The sequence below is a fragment of the Mesocricetus auratus genome, unplaced genomic scaffold, assembly GCF_017639785.1.
Source record: "Mesocricetus auratus isolate SY011 unplaced genomic scaffold, BCM_Maur_2.0 Super-Scaffold_6730, whole genome shotgun sequence".
In the NCBI taxonomy this organism is placed as follows: domain Eukaryota; kingdom Metazoa; phylum Chordata; class Mammalia; order Rodentia; family Cricetidae; genus Mesocricetus; species Mesocricetus auratus.
The window spans coordinates 14,069,996-14,088,058 of NW_024429184.1; the positions used below are offsets into that span (position 1 = coordinate 14,069,996).

The 18,063-nt window shown below is 52.4% G+C and overlaps 1 protein-coding gene across 1 annotated transcript in view; it reads left to right on the top strand.

The window, feature by feature from the left end:
• Positions 1-18,063, top strand: part of Shb (SH2 domain containing adaptor protein B) — a 108,052-nt gene that overhangs the window by 35,513 nt on the left and 54,476 nt on the right. Inside the window, exon 2 of the mRNA XM_005078744.4 lies at positions 8,308-8,428. Within this exon, the coding sequence (XP_005078801.2) occupies positions 8,308-8,428 (121 nt within the window). The remainder of the gene's footprint in view (positions 1-8,307; positions 8,429-18,063) is intronic.

Here is an 18,063-nt window from a genome sequence, read left to right on the forward strand (position 1 = left end):
TGGATGCCTGCTCTCTGAAGCTCCCACATTGCCAGGGGCGGTCCTTTGGCTCCAGGCACTGCTGTTTTTCCAGTGTTCCCCTGTGAGCGAGCACACTGGAAGTTGAGACTGCTCTTAACCATGAGAGAGCCTCACTGGCATTCCTGATCTTCCCTTGTGAGGGCAGTGGTGGATGGGCCATGCCTATCAGGAATGGGAAAATACCCCAAAAATGTTGGGGAGTAGACAATTTGTAAATACCCAGGCTAATAGATGACTTTGTCTCTTGTGCTTGAGGTTTACAGAATCTCCTTTTGTCTCCCTCTGGCTGTGTAGCCTCCTCTCACTGCTCCTGGTCAGTGTGGTAAGGGCCTGCTGTGGTGTTCAGGTGACCTTGGTAAAGCTCTTTGTTCTGCCTGCGCATTGCCATTTATGGAAGGAGGCGAAAGCAGAGGAGACCCATTCAGTGCCAGCATCCCTCCTTTCTGGACCTTAGCTCTAGGAGCTGAAAGTGACAACCCTTTTTGATTTTGTGGGCCTCTGTTCGCTTCCCCATTCAACACCCCCATCCCAAACCCCCAGCCAGAAGCCTGGGAGGAAAGGTTGTCTGATAGGCCGGTGACCGGCATGATGGAGGAACGAGCAGCTGTGGTTAGACACCACACATAGAGCTGGCCCAGCCTGTGAGTGGCCACAGAGAGGGAGTCCTGGCTGCCCGTGGTGCTCCTTGCCAGAGAAGCTGAGTGAGGGGCGGGGGCTTTTCCTGCAAGGTGGTTGTGGTAAGATTTCTTTGGAATCGATTAAATAATAAAAAAATGAACTGGGGATTGCAGAAATGGTGTGGACATAAAGGTTTGAAATAGGTTTGGTTAACTGTTTCTGGCATTGACCTTGGTCAGTTCCTCTCCTTTCTGGACCTCAGTGGATTCCTGGTTTCCAGACTGGACAGTTTCCTCCGTTCTTCAGTGGCATATGTAAACCCTGTAAGGTCTCCTTTGGACATATCTTGCACGAGTTGAGGCCCAGTAGACTGACGGGAACACCTGGCAGTGTCCTCTTCAAGGAGAAAAGCAATGCTGGTCCTGGGGTCTGCTCCTCCCCGTAGGGAAGCCCTGCTGCTGCTCAGTGGGTCTGTCCCGTGAGACATGCACTGATGCTCTGTCCAGAGACCTTGGCAGACAGCAGTTGGAAAGTTCTAGGACTTCAGAGCAGAAGCTCTCACTGCTAGAGAGATGCTGACAAGCCTGTCCCTAACACTTGACAGTAAGTTTCTGGGTGAACAGTTGGGCCTGGCTCCAGCCTCCACCCAGATTAATAGCCTGGGTGGATTAGGGTGCTGAAGAGAGTGGAGAGGGTGCATGAGAGAGAGAGAGAGAGAGAGAGACAGAGACAGAGAGAGAGAGAGACAGAGAGAGAGACAGAGAGAGAGACACAGAGAGACAGAGAGAGAGAGAGAGAGCCAGCCTGATAGGAGCCAACAGAGGCCGGCTTGGAATGCCTTTTTCCGTGACAAGCTAGAACCTGCAGGTATTTAGGCAGGCAGCTGTGGCTGTGTGAGAGGCAGAACTAGAAAGTGGGGCTGGGGGCTACATCTGGTCCCCTGGCCTCCCGGTGTGGGACAGTCAATAGAGGGGCATTGTGGTCGAATCCAACTAAAAGGTAACATGGGGGAGCTGAGGCTCAGCGTAAGTGGTAGACCCTTTAATCCGTCCATGGCATTGGTGGTGCATGACTTTCATTCTAGCACTCAGGAGGCAGAGGCAGGTGGATCTCTGTGAGTTCGAGGCCAGCCTGGTCTACAAAGCAAGTTTCAGGACAGCCAGGGCTATATACAGAGAAACCCTGACTCAAAAAACAAGCAAACAAACAAACACTAATGGCATCCCCCATGCCAGAATCGCCAAGCCCTGAGCTCCTTTCTGCTAGAGCTTTGGGGCTGAGCCCTCAGCAGTGACCCCTCTGTGCAGAAGGGGGCTCTGGGCTTGGAGTGGCTTGTGCTGAGTCAGATCCTGAGAGGAAGTAAGGGAGCCCATTTCATGTCGAAGTTGAAGGATGCCCCCCCACCCTCATCTGCAGAAGCCTCGGCTGATTGCATGAACGTAGCTAATTAATCTTTCCCCAATTAATTTCCTTACTGTGTCAGAAATGATGTATTGGCATGCCTGTACCCTGGTCTGTCTATGCTGGTCAAAACCCAAGAGGGCAGGGAGAGGCGGGTAAGGGCTCCTGCTTGTATGTGTGTCTACATAGGGTGTGACAGCTGGATCTGTGGACACTTCTGGACCTTGTATGCTGTTGTCTCCCACTGTATGGACACGGGTGGCCTTGAACCTCTGGAGTTTGCTGCAGTTATAGGGAGGTGCGTCCTGCTCTAGGTGCAGAAGGAGGGAAGAAAGGGCTGCCCCTAGAGGCTCTTTGGGGGACAGACTAAGAACTAAGCTGCTGTCATGCTTAATTGCAGTCATTTCCTCTGTGTAATTACTGGGGCTTTAAGCGAGGGGGGGTTGAGGGATGCCCAAGTCTTTTGTTTTCACCTTTAGGATTTGGCTTCTCTTGGGCAGAGGTCCTGTCTTGACATTTTGCATCACATGGTGTTGATGGGTCCTTGGCCCGTAGGAGGTGCGCCCTACACAAGCCTGTTCTTCATAGGCACTGACACATCCCAGAATCCTCTTACTTGCTCCTTACAGCATCTCTGAAGCCAAGGCACCGCAAACCATTCTGCTTCGGCTCCCAGGGGAGCTCCAGAGTGCAGAGAAATAAAGCAGGTTGCCTGGAGCTGCCGAGAGCTGGTTAGCAGAGCCTGTTCCAGAGTGCTGCCTGTCGGCCCTGTCGCTGCTCAGCCATGGCCTTTGTGCAGTGCCACCCCTCTTTGTGCATCTATCTGGGTGGCCCCAAGCAGGTGCTGTTCAACCCCACTGACTTGGTGGGGGCTCTAAGGGCAGCCACCCCTTTGATCAGCTCTTAAAACTGGGCTGCTTGTACCTAGGGCTGCCCAGAGCTGCTTGTCCAAGTCTAGAGACACACCAAGAGCCGTGGCCTGTGGCACGCCGTTAGCTGACCTTCCACCCAGAGCAGAAGCCCAGAGCCTCGGAGCTGGACAGCAGCAGGAGCTTCCTTCCCAGACTGTGCCTGCCGCTTCATTGCTGGGCAGCTCCCTGGTGTACACAAAGCACCATTCCTTCCCCCACAGCACTGCCCCGTGCCCACAGCAGCTTCTTCATCGTTTCTGTGTTGGTATAGCAACAGCCTCCATCCAGTGGCCGCCCGGTCTGCCAGGTCCCATGTAGTCCTCATAAGGGGGCAGTCACAGAGCCTCCCTGATGCAGTGAAGATGTAATGCTCCCACATGCTTGGTGCTCACCCTGAGGGAGCCCTCCTGGGCCCCAAGTGACAGGGTCATGGCCCTTGAACTTCAGACTAGTAAGCAAGTTGAAGAGCCCAAGTCCATAATGCTTGTGGTGTCTCACCGCCACTACCTTCCAGTGAATTCTACCCTCTAGTAAATGCAGGCCTTGTCTGTGAAGTGCGCTTTTCTTTGTTTTTTTTTGTTTGTTTGAAGCAGGGTTTCTTTATGTGACAGCCCAGGCTGTCCTTGAACTTGCTTTGTAGACCAGGCTGACCTTGAACTCACAGAGATCCTCCTGCCTCTGCCTCCCGAGTGTTGGGACTAAAGGTGTGTGCCACCATACCTGGCTGTGCATTTGTAGCTAGGTGAATTACCATGTTCAGCTCCTGATGGCCCTCCACTGCTACCTCGGCGCAGCAAACAGCACATTTGTGGTCACTACTGGTTAAAGTGGTTCTAATCGGAAAGGTCTTGGTGTGGAGTGAATCTGGGGTTCACCATGTACCTAAACTACACTCTGTGGATGTATGTAAACACAGGGGGGGGGGTGCAGTTTCCTCAGCTATCTAGAAATCCATGGCCTCAAACTGTTAGTGAAGCTAAGGTCAGTGTTAGCGGCGAGTCAGTGAGGAATGGTCTGACAGGACCTTGCCTTCACCTGAAGTAAACAGGGAAATGTCATGGCCTGGCAAGAGTCTGGGCCCTCGTGGGGTGCCTCCCTCTCACTTCCCAGGCAAAAAAAGCGTCATGCAAGCCCACAGCTGAACTGTGGCAGCCTTACCGGGTCCCGGAAGCAGCAGGTACTCAGAGTGCTGTGCAGTCAGGAGGTACCCGTGGAACAGTGGGCGTGGGGGGCGCTTGGAGCTTTCTCTCCTTCTCTTTTCCTTTGTTAGGAGGTTGGATTTCTACAGTGGCTCCTCTTTGGGGTGTCTTTGTGCTCTGAGAGCCTGGGAGACAGGGCCTGAAAGCACATGAGGGGATCTCTGTGGTCTCCTGGGCTAGGAAGCTCCTTGGCCCCTCAATCTCTGGATGGGAGGGGACAAGGCCGTGAGCTTGCTTGGGGACCCTCCTACACAGGCCATGTTGCTCGGTTTGAACCAGCTCTCAGGATTGCCCTGCCTTCGGCATTTAAGATAGATTCTCAGACGATGAACCAAGGTGTGTTAGGTTAGCTCTCCCTCCCACTGGCCTTCAGCAAGCAGGAGAACCTCAGTTGCTTAGCTTCATGAGCAGGGCTGAGAAGTAGCCAGGGAAAGTGAAATTCCAGAACAGTGACTGGAGGCTTTCCCTCAGACTGGGGGGGCGCACAGACTGGCTCATGCTTATTCCTGGTAAGAGTCACCCAGGGTGCTTGTTAAGCACACGGACTGTGGAGGCCGGGAGCCTGTTGTCTTAAAATCATTCCAGGCCATTTCTGTCTTCAGACAGGTTTGGGAAGCAGTCTGTCTGCTGTTCCAAAAATAGCCTGTGGTAGAAGAGTTTGCAGCAAGTTTGGGTTTACATGTCACACGCTGAGTAATAAATAGGCCTCCTTGTTTGCAGCTCTGACCCCTACCTAATGGCAGTCTAGGCACTAGCTCTGTGCTGACTTCCCAGCTGATCAGTTCAGGTTCCTGTTTTGTTTTTCATAAAGAGGTATGCTGCATTTACCATCCCATTATGACCCATTCCTTTCAGGGCAAGCAACTTGTGGAGCATGCTGTTAGCACCAGGGACAACACTCCACGGTGTGGGGTGAGATGGCATGCTTAGCAGCCCCCTTGCTGATGGATACAGAGGTGGTGTGGGATCCACCATTATTACCTCAGTGAGCATCTGTGTCCATGTTCCCCTGTGTATGTTTTGGAGAAAATACTGAGATGTGAAATTGCTAAGTCAGACTATGTGCATTTGGGGATTTCCATTAATTCTGCTAAAAGTTACCTCACAGAGTGTCCTAACTGCTTCCCACGAGAGGTCCCAGGTATTCATACAGGGGCAGCTATCTTACAAGAGCAGTGAAAACGCTCACCCGGGCATATGGGAGGGTAGCCAAGTGGCAACACCCACCTTCCTCTTGCACTTCCCTTGGGGATGAACAGGAAGACTGCTTCCTGTCACACAGCTAATCCTCACAGCAAACACAAGCCTTGCTGGCTTGAAGGGACGAGTCCCTCCCACAGCATGTGTCTACTGAGTAGCCTGTAGAGCCAGCCCTCAACCTGTAGGCAGCCCAGAAAGCCACAATGATGAAGAGTTCCGGGGTATAGTGGGATCAAATCCCAGCGAGGGAGTCAGGCTTTGTGGGCTGGCCCAGAGGGCCTTCTGCTAGACTGCTTGATGACTTGATCTGGGCTGCTCTGAGGATGTTTTGTGAGCCTCTGCAAATCCTTTAGGGGCTGTAGGCCGAGCTGGGGTAGCCCATGTTGTTTGAAAGCTCTCCTCCTAGGGGAGAGAGAGCCAAGGAAGGGACAGCCTGGTTCCTTGTCCTGCTGCTAAATCCGAGCACCTTAATGCATTAAGGACCAGTGGCCTTGCTTCTCAAAGCTGCTTTTGTGCAGTGGGGTGGCCCGCAGAGAAGTCATGGCTGGTCCCCATGGTTGGTCCCCATGGCTGGTCCCCATGGTTGATTTACAGGAGTGTCTGCTGACTGAGGCATTTAAAGCAGAGTGACCCCAGCAGGCCCTCACCTGTGGAAAGCCACTTATTTCATGACAGGCACATCTCCTGCCTGTGAGCTCCAGGTGACCAGGACAATCCTGCTAAGTTGTCATAGCACCCAGATTCTGTGGCCAGGGCCTATGGCTGCTCACACGCGGGGCTCTGCTTCCTCTGTGCTCCACCTCCTAACTCCTGGTTAAAATTTTACTCCAACTAGGATGTGATTTGCGTAGGACCGGTCAGTGCAGTGTTTGCCAAGTTTCAGGTTGCTTAGACCTCCATTCCCTCCCCTCTACCAGCCTCACTTTGAAGTTCAAAAGCAAATTGATTAAATGTACATTTTAGGAACTTTCCGAGTTGCTTCTTAAACTAACAGAATTCTAAACTTTTTTTTTTAATGGAAAGATTTCCAGCCGTCAGCAGGTATAACTGGAACCACATGTCATCAGAGACCGGGGGTTTTCCTGGCTGTGGGATTTGTAAATTCTTATCGAAAAGGAAGTAAGCAAGGCAGCAGCTGGGGGCCTATGGCAGCCTGAGCTCAGGTCTCATTTTAATTAGAAAATATAGGAGGCTTTATCGCTGGCCTCCCGTCCCATGGCGAACAAAGATTTGGTTTTTGTCCCGCAAGGCTCCATGTTTGCAAATTACAGCGCACTTCTGAAAGGGGCTGATTTACTTGAAGACTACAGCCAGGAACACCTTACCACCCATGGTCCCTAGAAAAACCCCAAATAACTAACTGCTACCCCCTTGGAGGAAACACTCCCCCTCCGCCCCCACTGCAGACTGGGGTTAGGTGTCACTTGTGACATCCACTGGGGATGTCTGGTTCCTTGGGCTCAAAGCTCTGCCCACAAGACCCACATCAGAACTATTGTGGCCGCCAGAGCTTTTCATGCATGACTCTTACTCTGCCGATGGGGGGGTGCAACTGTCAAGTGAAAGACCAGGCAGGCCTGGCCCTCCCCAGCCCCCTGTTTGCTGGCCTGGTGTCTCCTGAAAGGCAGTGGTTACCGCGCCGTCATCTGGAGGAGCCCCTAGGACCTAGAGTTTGACCTGGTTTATCGACTTGGGTGCTGGGCGCTGTGGGCCTAGGTCTTCTCTGATGGGTTCGGTCCAATTGGCCTGCTGTCCCTCAGCAGGCATCACATTCCAGGCAGCTGGTGGTCACCTGAGCCTTCTGCCAAGGCAGCCACAGGCTGCTGTGGGGAATGCCAGCAGGCAGACACCAGTCTCTCCCTTCCCTGGGCTTACAGGCCTTTGCAAATGCCTTACATTCCAGGAGCCCAGAGAGAAGAGAGGCCCCCGTGGTTTCTAATTAAACCCACAATTTAAATAACAATTCATCAAGGGGGACAATAACCTCCTCCCTCCCTGGGGCAGCAGCTGGGACATTGAGGACTTGTTTGCCCACAGCTAGACACCTGACCCGGAGGATGGGGGGGGGAGGGCTCCCAGTTTGGGGTGAGGCTGATCTGTAAGGACTTGTGGGTTGAGAGGGCTCTCGCTTGCCCTTTTCTTCTCTGGTGAGGACTAGAGTCAGAAATGAGAGAAGAGGAGCAGTTCTCTGAAGCCTTCTATTGGGAATTCTCGTCCTTCTCAGGGAGACGTGGAACTTCCCCTCTAGAGCAGTAGAATTCTAGATACTCCTTCTTCAGAGTCCTCGCCCAGCCTGAGCCCTGCCCAGTGACTCATTCTTCCTCTGGTTAGTCAAAGGGCTGGTAGGCTCTGGCCTCCTGCCAGGTGAGGGCATTGGGATTGGCCTTGTGAGTGAAGATCTGGGGGCGATGCTGCCCACCCTGGAGCTTAAGGCCCATCCGTTAAAGAGGGGTCTGGTCTTTTGGTCTCTGGGCTCGTAAGCCAGTTAAAACAAAACTGTGGTATCTGTACATCGCTGAGTTGAGTGTTTTCATTTGGCCTGTCGAGGGCACACATCTTTCGGTGTGTTGATCTCACCAGATTGTTGTGTGATGACCACGGCGTGATTGTGCTCCAGATTTGGAGAAAAACGGGAAGCTGAGCGCTGCTGTCCTCGGCCGAGGCCTTGTGCCTCAGCTGGCACCAAGGGCCTGCAGCACTTCAGGGTCTCTGCGATCTCCCAGCTTCCTCTGCCTCCATTGCTGTCCGGTTAAACCTAGTGATGCACACCCCAAGACTGCAGGTCCTCATCTCTGAGCTTTGTACGCACACCGACCTCTACCCAACTGCTCTTCTAGGTCCCTCAGCCAGCGTGGGCTCGCATTTCTGGTTCCCCTTCCCCTCCATGCTAAGCTAGCTCAGGAGCAGTTTCTGTTGTGAGCAGTAAGGAAGGCCTCACACTCTCTTTCTCCCTGCAGGTGACCATAGCGGATGACTACTCAGATCCTTTTGATGCCAAGAATGACCTCAAGAGCAAAACAGGAAAGGGGGAAAGCGCCGGCTACATGGAACCCTATGAAGCCCAAAGGATCATGACAGGTGAGTAGGTTTCCTGTGGCTGACATAGAATACCTGAGACTGTAATCTAAACAGGTGTGCTTTCCTGATTATAGAGATAGGTACATCTCAGATCAGATGAACACACTGTAGGGCCTCACACTACATCTTAGTATAGCAGAAAGCAGAACAAACTGCGGAAGAGACCAGAGGGAAGACCTTGCCTGCGCTCACAGTGACTAACCCAGAGCTACAGAGCAAGGGCCCACCCACTTCCACAAGATGGCATTAGCCTGTATATGAAGACTCCATCCCATCTCCCACACTGCTGTGTGGAGCAGCGAGTGAACACGCCACCAGTTCCGGGGGCCAGAGCATATTTAAGCCACAGCACCCAGGGCGTACAGCTCAGCAAGAAGAAAAGGGCAGGGTCTGCTGCACATCTCGCCACCTATCCTGGAGGAGTGTTTGTTATCAGTGATAGCCGAGGGGTAGTGTGGCAATTTATCCCATGCTAAAAACCACTGTGAGTGTGTGCAAAACATATGCCGCACATGCACATGTGGAGGATGGAGATGGACAGGAACTGATGGTTTTTCCACGGGAGTCCCTAGGATCGTGCTTGGTGGTTAGGCTTGGCGGCAGTGCCGTTACCTGCTGAGTCACACCTTTCACTCACCCCCCCACACACACATTTTATTGGCCAGTCTTTCACCAACATCAGAAGATTTTCAGATCAGAACATAGTTTCAGTTAACCAGAGATACCGAGAGGTACAGGAGAGTTTGCTCAGAAACTTCTGAATGCAGAGGGGTGGGCATGAAACCTTACTTGGAGCTAACTGCCAGCCAGGGCAAACGTGGACGCGGGCCAGTTTGTGTAACTGGTTAACCGGCAGAAGAGGAGGGGGTACCTTGTAGACATGGAAAGTGATTCTGTGGCCGCTGTGCAAACCACCTCATGTTTGCTGCCCTGTTCTCTTCCTCACTGGGAGGCTGTGACTCACGGTACCCACATCTTTTATATGTATACATTTTAGAATGTGGACAGTTATAAGGGCAATTTCTGGTTGTGAGAGTCTTGCCAAGGCCTCTTGTGTCTCTGAGTCTTTGTGTACGCCATCACCATGGCGATTGATAATGTGGGCATGATCCAGGGTGAGTCGTCAGTGTATAAGTGCTCCAGGAAGGGATGCAGATGGACGAACAGACCCAGAACTTGCTCAGGGGAGAACCGGGGAGAGGCCAGTGCTGGAAGCGGCACAGAAAGCTTTAGCTGTTTAGACCACGCTGGCCTTGAGCTATGTAGCCAGGCATGACCTTGAACTTCTAATCCTCCTCTTGTAGGTGTTAGAGTTACGAGAATGAGCCACCTTGTTCAGTTATATGGTGCTGGGCATCGGGTCTCGGGCTAGGCAAGTTCTCCACCAACCTAGCCACTTTGCTGCCCATCACTTTTAGGGGTACAGGATCTGGTACCAGGGCAGTGCCCCATGCCTGGAAGGACCCCAGGCTGGAGGCAAGCACATCTGGAATGAATACTTGCCACCCAAACAACCTCTGGGATTCAGTTTCTCCTGTGTAGCAAGAACCTTAAAGCGGCTGTTTGCAGTGTGCAAGGCTGCTTTCGGCTGCTTACTGGTGGTAACTGAGGCAGCGTACTCTATGCCTCTGGTTTTCCCTGGGTCAGTGACAGAAGAAGTTGCCAAAATCTTAGTCCTCATTTGCAGTGGTTAAGGTGGGGTCCAGGTGGAGGACCTGTTTTTACCAGTGGAGAACTGAAGAAGACCGTGCAACCCAGCTGCTTGGTTGTGAGTCAGCTTCCTGTGTCCGGACCATCTAGCACCTTCTCTGCCGGGCTGGGTGCTGTGACTTGGTTTTCAGTTTCAGGGCAGGCTTCACTGATGGCGGTTGCACCTCTCCAGCCTCTCCAGACGGCTGATGATGGGGAGCTTTTGTGAACTGGCAGCTGGTTCCACCCTATGCAGAAGTGAGCACTTATGTCTGCAAGAACCAGGTCTAGGCTAAGACTGAGCTCCATGGCCTCTGTGCCCCACTGCCTTCTAACTACCACCCTCCCCAAGTGGTAAACCACAGAACTGCCTCCCTAAGCCTGCAGCACTGGTCAGCGGGTGCAGCTCATTGGGTGGGGGAGCATTTGATTTGCTTGCCTGAGTGTAGCTTGGTTCACTCCCCAGTTCCTTAAGACTCAGGTGGAGAACCATTCCTTTTGGTGAACTGGGAAATTGAGACTAGAAAATCAAAAACATGTTAATTCTTTTGAGATTAATTTTGAACCCACTGATTCAATGTGAAGCTCTTATGAGTCAGTAATCCACCTGTCCTCGGTGGTATCTAAGCAGAGAACCCTGGGAGATGGTATGAAGGGTTGTTACATTTCAGATGGGTAATTAGCTCCCAGTGCCCTGAGGTCCATATTAACCCCGAAGCCTTAGGATGCCATGATTCATTGTGGCGGCTTTCACACACACACAGCTTGTCCTATGTTTCAGGACTGGCCCCATGAAGGGAACAGAGAGGACAGATCTTCCTTGACCCAACTCTCAGATTCTGATCTGGACTCCTCTGCCCTGCTATCTGTCTGGGCCTCTGTTTCTTCATGTGTAAATCAGAAAGATGAAAATATTCACAGGTTTTCTTCCTGTCCACAGACATATTTGATGTCCTTAGAGCAGATCTCCTATTAGGCCAGTGGTTACACTACTTTAGAGCCCAAGTATTTTGTTACTTTGTTTTTTGCCACAGGGCTGGGGTTGAACCTAGGACCTCATACCAGTCTAGACAAATACTCCAATTCTGAGCTGCTGTATCCCAAGCTCTCTTCTTACATTTTGTTTTGTGGTGGTCTTGGTGAATTGCCAGGCTGACTTTGAACTCCAACACTGAGCTGCTGTATCCCAAGCTCTCTTCTTACATTTTGTTTTGTGGTGGTCTTGGTGAATTGAGTTCTGACTTTGGACTCCAACACTGAGCTGCTGTATCCCAAGCTCGCCTCTTACATTTTGTTTTGTGGTGGTCTTGGTGAATTGCCAGGCTGATTTTGAACTCACCCTGTAGCTCAGGTAGAGTTCAGCTTCATGAGTAGCTAGCATTACAGACCTGTGCCGCTAGGCCCAGCTACAGCCCAGTCTCTCCCTTTTCTCAAGTCTGTGTTAGAGGCTGCCAGTCCCTGGCTCCCAGCTATCTGTAACTCCAGCTCCAGGGGACCTCATATCCCTTTCTGGTCTCTATGGACACATGCACTCACATGAATTGTGAGCCCCCACGCCTAATCAAAAATATTTTTTAAAAAATGCAAAAGAGCTGTGACTGTATATAGATCAGGTATGGGGGACTCTTTGAGTAAAGTCCTGATAGGGGACCTTTGGCTGGAGAGGGGCCTTTGAAGGAGGCGATGTGGGTGACAGTTGGTCATTAGCTTTGCAGAGGACTTAACTTCCTGCACACTCCAAGGCCTCACGCGTTAGCCCTTGTAGAGCCCGTGAGGTGCAAGCACTTCCTGCCTGTTTGAAGAGCACACTGAGGCTTGGGCCCGTGCAGGAAGCAGCACCACCAGGATCCAGGCCCAGAGTCTTGGCATGTTTGTTAACAGCTCAGACCCTGCTTATAGCTCTTCCCAGAGCAGCTGTGGGGGGGGATCACTGTGCCCCCCCCCCGGTCCCCCAGTCTGTCTAACCTCTGCCTTCAGCATCCTTTACAGAAGCACTTAGTGTCAGCTCCTAAGATGAGTCACTTGGGTATGCATTGAAAGCATTTTCACTTACTTTTAAATATGTAATTACGCATTAAAACGCCTTAGCCGTTGATATTACTAAATCGGCTTTACAGCATAGCAGGAAGACTAAGAGAGGTCCTTCCACCCGCGCCACTGCCACGCGTGACTTCCTTGGTCATGCTTCCAAACTCTGCATGTGGTAGCTGTGCTGTCAAGAGCCAGGAGGGGTGTACTCTGCTGTCTCCTCTTGTGTGCCTCCTCTGGTGGCAGTGTGCTTTCCAGAAATTAAGCAAAGGTATTGAAGGCAGTGCTCTCTGTGAGGGAAGCGGAAACAGCGGGGCCTCTAGTCTTGGCTCTCTCTTTGGTTTGCCACGCGGCCCTGGACAGGTGGCTTCCCCCATGTTTATGCCCTCACCTGTAAAGCTGGACTCTGCTTGTCGCCAAGTGTCAGAAGGATCCGGATAAGGTCACAGATCTGCTTTGACTATAAACCTTTAGGCTACTGCTTCTGGAGTCATTTCTAGAGACCCCCGAGAGTTCTGAATCCCCTGGCTTTCCCTATGTAACACCCCAAGTCTCTAGCAGGTGGTAAGTTCCGGCCTTGCTTCCAGACCGGAGGAACACCCTCTGGCCCTGCTGTTCTGTTCTCTGCTTCTGATCTGGCAGAGACTCCTCAGAGAGGGGTCCTGGGCCTTGCCTGAGATCCCCGTCTCTGTGCTCACTGTCATCTCTGCTGCTGTGGACAGCTGGTCTGGTTTCCTGGCTTCTCAGTGCTGTGCATCTGTTCCCAGTGTGTCCCCATCGCCCTCACCTACTCTGCCCCATACCCCTCTGCTTCCCGAAATGTCCCCGCACCCGCTTGTGTCCCTCTTTCACAGGTCCATGCTTGAGCTGCCCCGGTGGTCACAGTGCTCCCTGGGTAGAGAGACAAAATGGAGAGCAGTCATTTGGCCTTGCACTCTTTCTGCCCGAGACCCAGACAAGCAGCCTCGGAGCAGAGCTGGTCTGGTCTCCTGACTTGCGTGGCAGGGCTCCTGGGCCTTGTTTTGAAATGTTTTGAAGCCTGGCCTGGCCTCCTCCCATCTGGCAGGCTAGAGGGTTCCGTCAGGGATGGTGCAGTTCCCTGGCTGTCTGTCGTTTACTGGAATAGCTTACCTACTGGACAGGAAGGAGATAATCAAGTGTAAATAGATTCTGGATTAGTCAGCGATGACTTCCCTGTTCTTGAGAAAGAGTGGAGCTCACACACCCAGCCCAGTACTACTCACCTGCCCAGCTACAGAGTGGGTGAAGAGGTGGGGAGCTGGGTTTCCATGGTGATGCTCTCTCCCACACCAGTCCCTCCTCCGGAACCCCTGAGTCTGAGTACATCCAGGTTTTTCAAGAAAGATGCAGCAAGACCAGAACAGAGCCAGATGTGTACATTTGCAACCCTAGCGTCTGGAGGTCAAGACGGAAGAGTCACAAGCGTGAACCCAGCCTTGGTTACAGCAAGGCTCTGTCTTTCTGTGGACAGTGCTACTGCCTGCAAGTACAAGATCACCTTTGTATGAAACAAGTCAGAAATGACATTGGAGAGATAACCTGGTCTTGGAAGGACACAGGGGTGGGTAAAACCCAGGGTGGGGCCTGGGCCACACAAGTGGTTCTGGAGGGACGGGACGCTCCAGAGGCCAGTGTGGGCTGCAGAGTTCAGGACTACACAGTGACTGAATGTTGGAATGCAAGTCTGTATGGAGAATCAATGAAAGAACCAGAAACAACCTCCCCGTGAACAACTTTTCCCATTTGGTAAAGACTTGCTTGCCCTTAACCACGGGGCATCAGTGAAGGCACAGTACATCTGTGTCCTGGGTTTCAAACACTGCTGTGTGCTGGCACGGTTCTGAGTGCCAAGGCTTATCAGAGAGCAGAGCTACTGTTTTCATGGAGCTTGGAGTCAGTTCAGTACCAAGGAGGGCTCTGTCACCTGACCATGGTTCCCGAGGCGTGGAACTCAGCGTCTGTCTTACTCAAGAACAGAATGAAGACTTCTGTTCTCACATGGGCTCGGGGACTCAAGTCCATTGCAGCCCGTTCCTGCTATCCAGGGCACACCCTGCATGGGCAAGACAGCTCAGAAGTTGTTTAGGACGATTTTGTTTAGGACAATGTGTTGTCTGCCTGGGTATGGGGTAGGTTAGAGCAGTAAGGAACAGTGGCTGGTAGACTGGTTCTGTGGTTCTGTGGCTCTGTGGCCAAGACAGTCAGTCAGGTATCTAGGTCAGAGAGTCGAGACAGGAGCCTGGCAGTAGCTGAGCAGGTGGCTTGGGAAACCTTGCCAGCCAGTACAGTGCATGAGACAGGGACAGGAGAAGCCAGATGACTTCAGTGAGGTCCTCAGTGAGTGGGAAGATGGGATCATCAGTCACCTGTTAGGGATATCCTGGCTATGGGGGGGTGTCCTGGCAGGAGTCCCTGAGTTCAGATGTGGATGCCTTTGGGGCTAGAGAAACCAGGTTATGTTGGTGTCTTGGAACAGGATCTGTGGCCAGTTCAGGATGGGTCCCAGGGTGCCTCAGAAGCCTAGGCAAAGAGAGACAGGATTGTGTTCCTGGTTTGAGGAGAGAAGGACTCACCAAGGACTCCACTGTCTGCTTCTGTCCCTCTGAAGCCTGAAGAAGGGTTTGGTGACTGCTCTGAACCCTATCATTTGACTAATGAATTATTGTTCCCTCCTCAAGTGGCCTTTCTGGAAACTTGGAGGTGACAGGTCTGGATTTAAAGACTGCCTTTTATAGGTTTAGTCAGGAACCTCCCTAGGGCTGGGAGGAAGCTGGGAGGATTATTTCCATCTTCGCATGAGAGAGCTGGGGTCAGGGACTCTGCCCCCTCCCAGGCCTCTCTCGTGGAGGGTTGTCCTGTGTGGTCATGCGTGTGGAGGATGCAGGTTTGGCTGGCTGACACACTGGCACTGCAGGCGCCTCAGGCATTGGCTTTGCCTCTCCTCTGTGTTTCCCTGTGGCACACTCTGACACACTGCCTCCCGTCCTTCCTGAAGCAAGTGGCCTGAATACGAACACGTAAAATGATGCTGCGTTTCCTTTTCCCGGACAGCTCAGAAGGAGCCTCCCACAGCCAGGTTTCTTGTTTGTTGAAATATGTGTTTATGACACTAGAAAGTAGGCATGCTTATGTCACACGCGTGCACAACTTTGGAGTCATTTCTCACCTTCTGTTTACGGGGGTTCTGAGGATTGAATTCAGGTTGACAGCCTTGAATAGCAAAGTAATTTATCTGCTGAATCATCTCACTTGTGCCCCTCCCAGATTTTAATGGCATTTAAATATCACCTGCCCCCATAACATTTTCATGAACACATGTACATGTGTGAATAGTGCAGGTTGATCTGGCAACTGTCCTGGGATTACTCTTTATTCACTGAAGTCAAACCCGAGTGTGTCAATACTGCTGTCGAGTCTCAGTGTGGCCATTTTTGCTAGCCAGCTTGCTCTGGGGAATACTGTCTCACATGCTAAAATTACAGGCTGGCCACCATGCCCACTGGGCATTTACATTCTAGGGATCACAGTAGGCAGTTAGCCCCACGTCCCATTTCTTCGCCACACTGAGGGGTTAGATCCGGGGGTGGGCTGAGATCACTGTCCTGGTCAAAATCTGGTTTGGGTGGAATGTCATGGGAGTGGTAAAAAGCTGACTAGGCTGGAGGTCTCCCAGCCACCTCCCCTCTGCCATTGTCTCCTTGGACTTCCCTGATGCTGACTTGTGACTCTCAAGGACCCTCCTCCATTCTACCAGGCCTTGAGAATATGTATGGGGACTGCCACATAGGCCCTTGTGTCCCCAATTTCCCAGTTATGCACCCCCTCCATGAAGCCACCCTGTCTAGTGTCCCAGCCCTTGGGAAGCTCTGACCCTCCCCAGGCAGGGGCCTGGGTCTTCATCTTACTCATGTCAACAGTCTCAGCTCTCTGGCCTTCCCAGGCACCTCCCATACGAGACCCAGCACACGGGTCTGGGGCAGAATCTGCTGCCTCAGCAGATATGCAGATGCCATCTTGGCCCTTTACTCTGGACGTGAGTTGTGGAGGTGGCATTCCTGGCTCAACTGTCCCTTGAAACCCTCCACCTGCCGACGGCAGCTTTCCCTAGGCTCCATGGGCTGATGACATCTTCTGTTCTAGCTCCTGCTCTGTGTGCTCATGGAGTTAACCTACCCCCTTCTTTTGAGGACCAGAGCTGTAGTGGCTGCTGGAGGCCAGAGGCTCTTCAGGGAGCTTTGTTCAGGGGTTGTGCAGAAGCAAGTCAGTGGGGCCACAGAAGCCCAGGAAAGCACATGGTCCTGGGGCGGGGCGTTGGTGACTGACTACAGGAGCTGAGGGAACTACTTAGTGCCAGCATCTGCATCCAGCAGTACTGTTAGGCACCACAGTACCCTTGCTGCCTGTCTGTCTTGTGTGTGGTGCTAGGGGTTGAACACAGAGCCCTTACCCAGTTTTCAATTTTGAGACAGCATCTCACTACATTACCCTGGTTGGCCTTGAACTTGGGTCTCCTCTCCTTGAAGCATCTGGCTCCCAGACTTCTGCCACCAGGCTTGCTGCCCCCTGTTTCTGCTATTTCCCATTCCTTGCTTAGAGGCGCTCCTCCCAAGAGTCTGCTCAACATCTTGTCTAGAAACAGAACGAGTGGGAAGGTGTCAGAAAGATAGAGGAAGGAAGGGCCCCTGCCTGCAGCTCCTGACCTGCCCATCACGGGAGAGCTGAAGAGGCTTTGGGGAACATCCCCTGATCTCAGAACTGCAGCGAGCACAGGGCTGTGAAATGGAGCCTGCCTGGGCCTGCCCGAAGGGAACCCATCCGTTAGTGGGTGAGTGACCCGGAGTTGGGTCTAGTCTGCACATAGACTTCTACCTTGTTTAAATGGGGCCTGCAGGGTTGGATGTGGTCCATTCTGTTTGTTGATAGATGGTGGTCGCCCATGATACACGCTCTCCTCTGAAGACAGGTGGGAAAGATACTAGACTCAGAGGATAGTGATGTGCTGGCTAGAGTTGGGAAGGTTGCTGGGGGTCTGTCCTGCAAAACGACCCCAGAAACCCTCATGTTTACTGCGGCACTGCAGTCCTGTGCCGTTGCCTAGGCCTCACCCTCATCCCCAACACATCTCCACACCTGTGCAGACTCAGAGGCGTGGTTTTACTCTCATAATTTGTGCCCCGATGTTGAGAGGAGGTTGGTTGTTACTGATATATTCGGCCTGTTTGTTCCCTAAACTCGTAACCCTTTCATCTAGACTAAGACCATGCTCCTGAGCCTCCAGTGCTCCCGAGCCTCCAGTGCTCCAGTGCTGTGGGAAGCTTCTGGTTGCCTTATGGCCCCCACCCCACGCTCTGGGCTCCATTCCAGGACCTCGGAAGAAGTATTGTGATGTGTCAGGGCAGAGGCTCACCTTAAAAGTCTGGAGCCCTTGTGATTTCTGCTGTGGGGGACTTGGGTGAGCGCCTTGGATTCATGGGGACCTGGCACTGGGACTGTAGTCTGGTTTAACTGACTTGGACCTGAGCTGCAAGTGCACCTTCTCTCTTCTCTGGAGATCTTCCTTCACGGTGAGCACGGCAGAGCTGACTGGTCTGGGACACTTGGTGGCTCTCCCCATGTTTTCAGGGTGAAGATAGAAGGCAGGAATGTCCCACTGCACCCTACTGGTGGAGGTGTGGTCCCAGACTAGGCTCCCTGTGCGTTTTGATAATTGTTACCCAAGGCCTCTCCTGCAGCCAAGGTCTCCTGGTGTCTGGGAACTTGTTACCTGCGAATGACGGGTTAGTTCTCTATGGCATATGTCCCAGTCTTTGATTAATAGACACCCTTGGGGTTGTCACCTCTGTCCAGTGTGGTGGGTGGCGAACAAGTCCTTCTTGATCCTTGTGGGGCCCACCAGA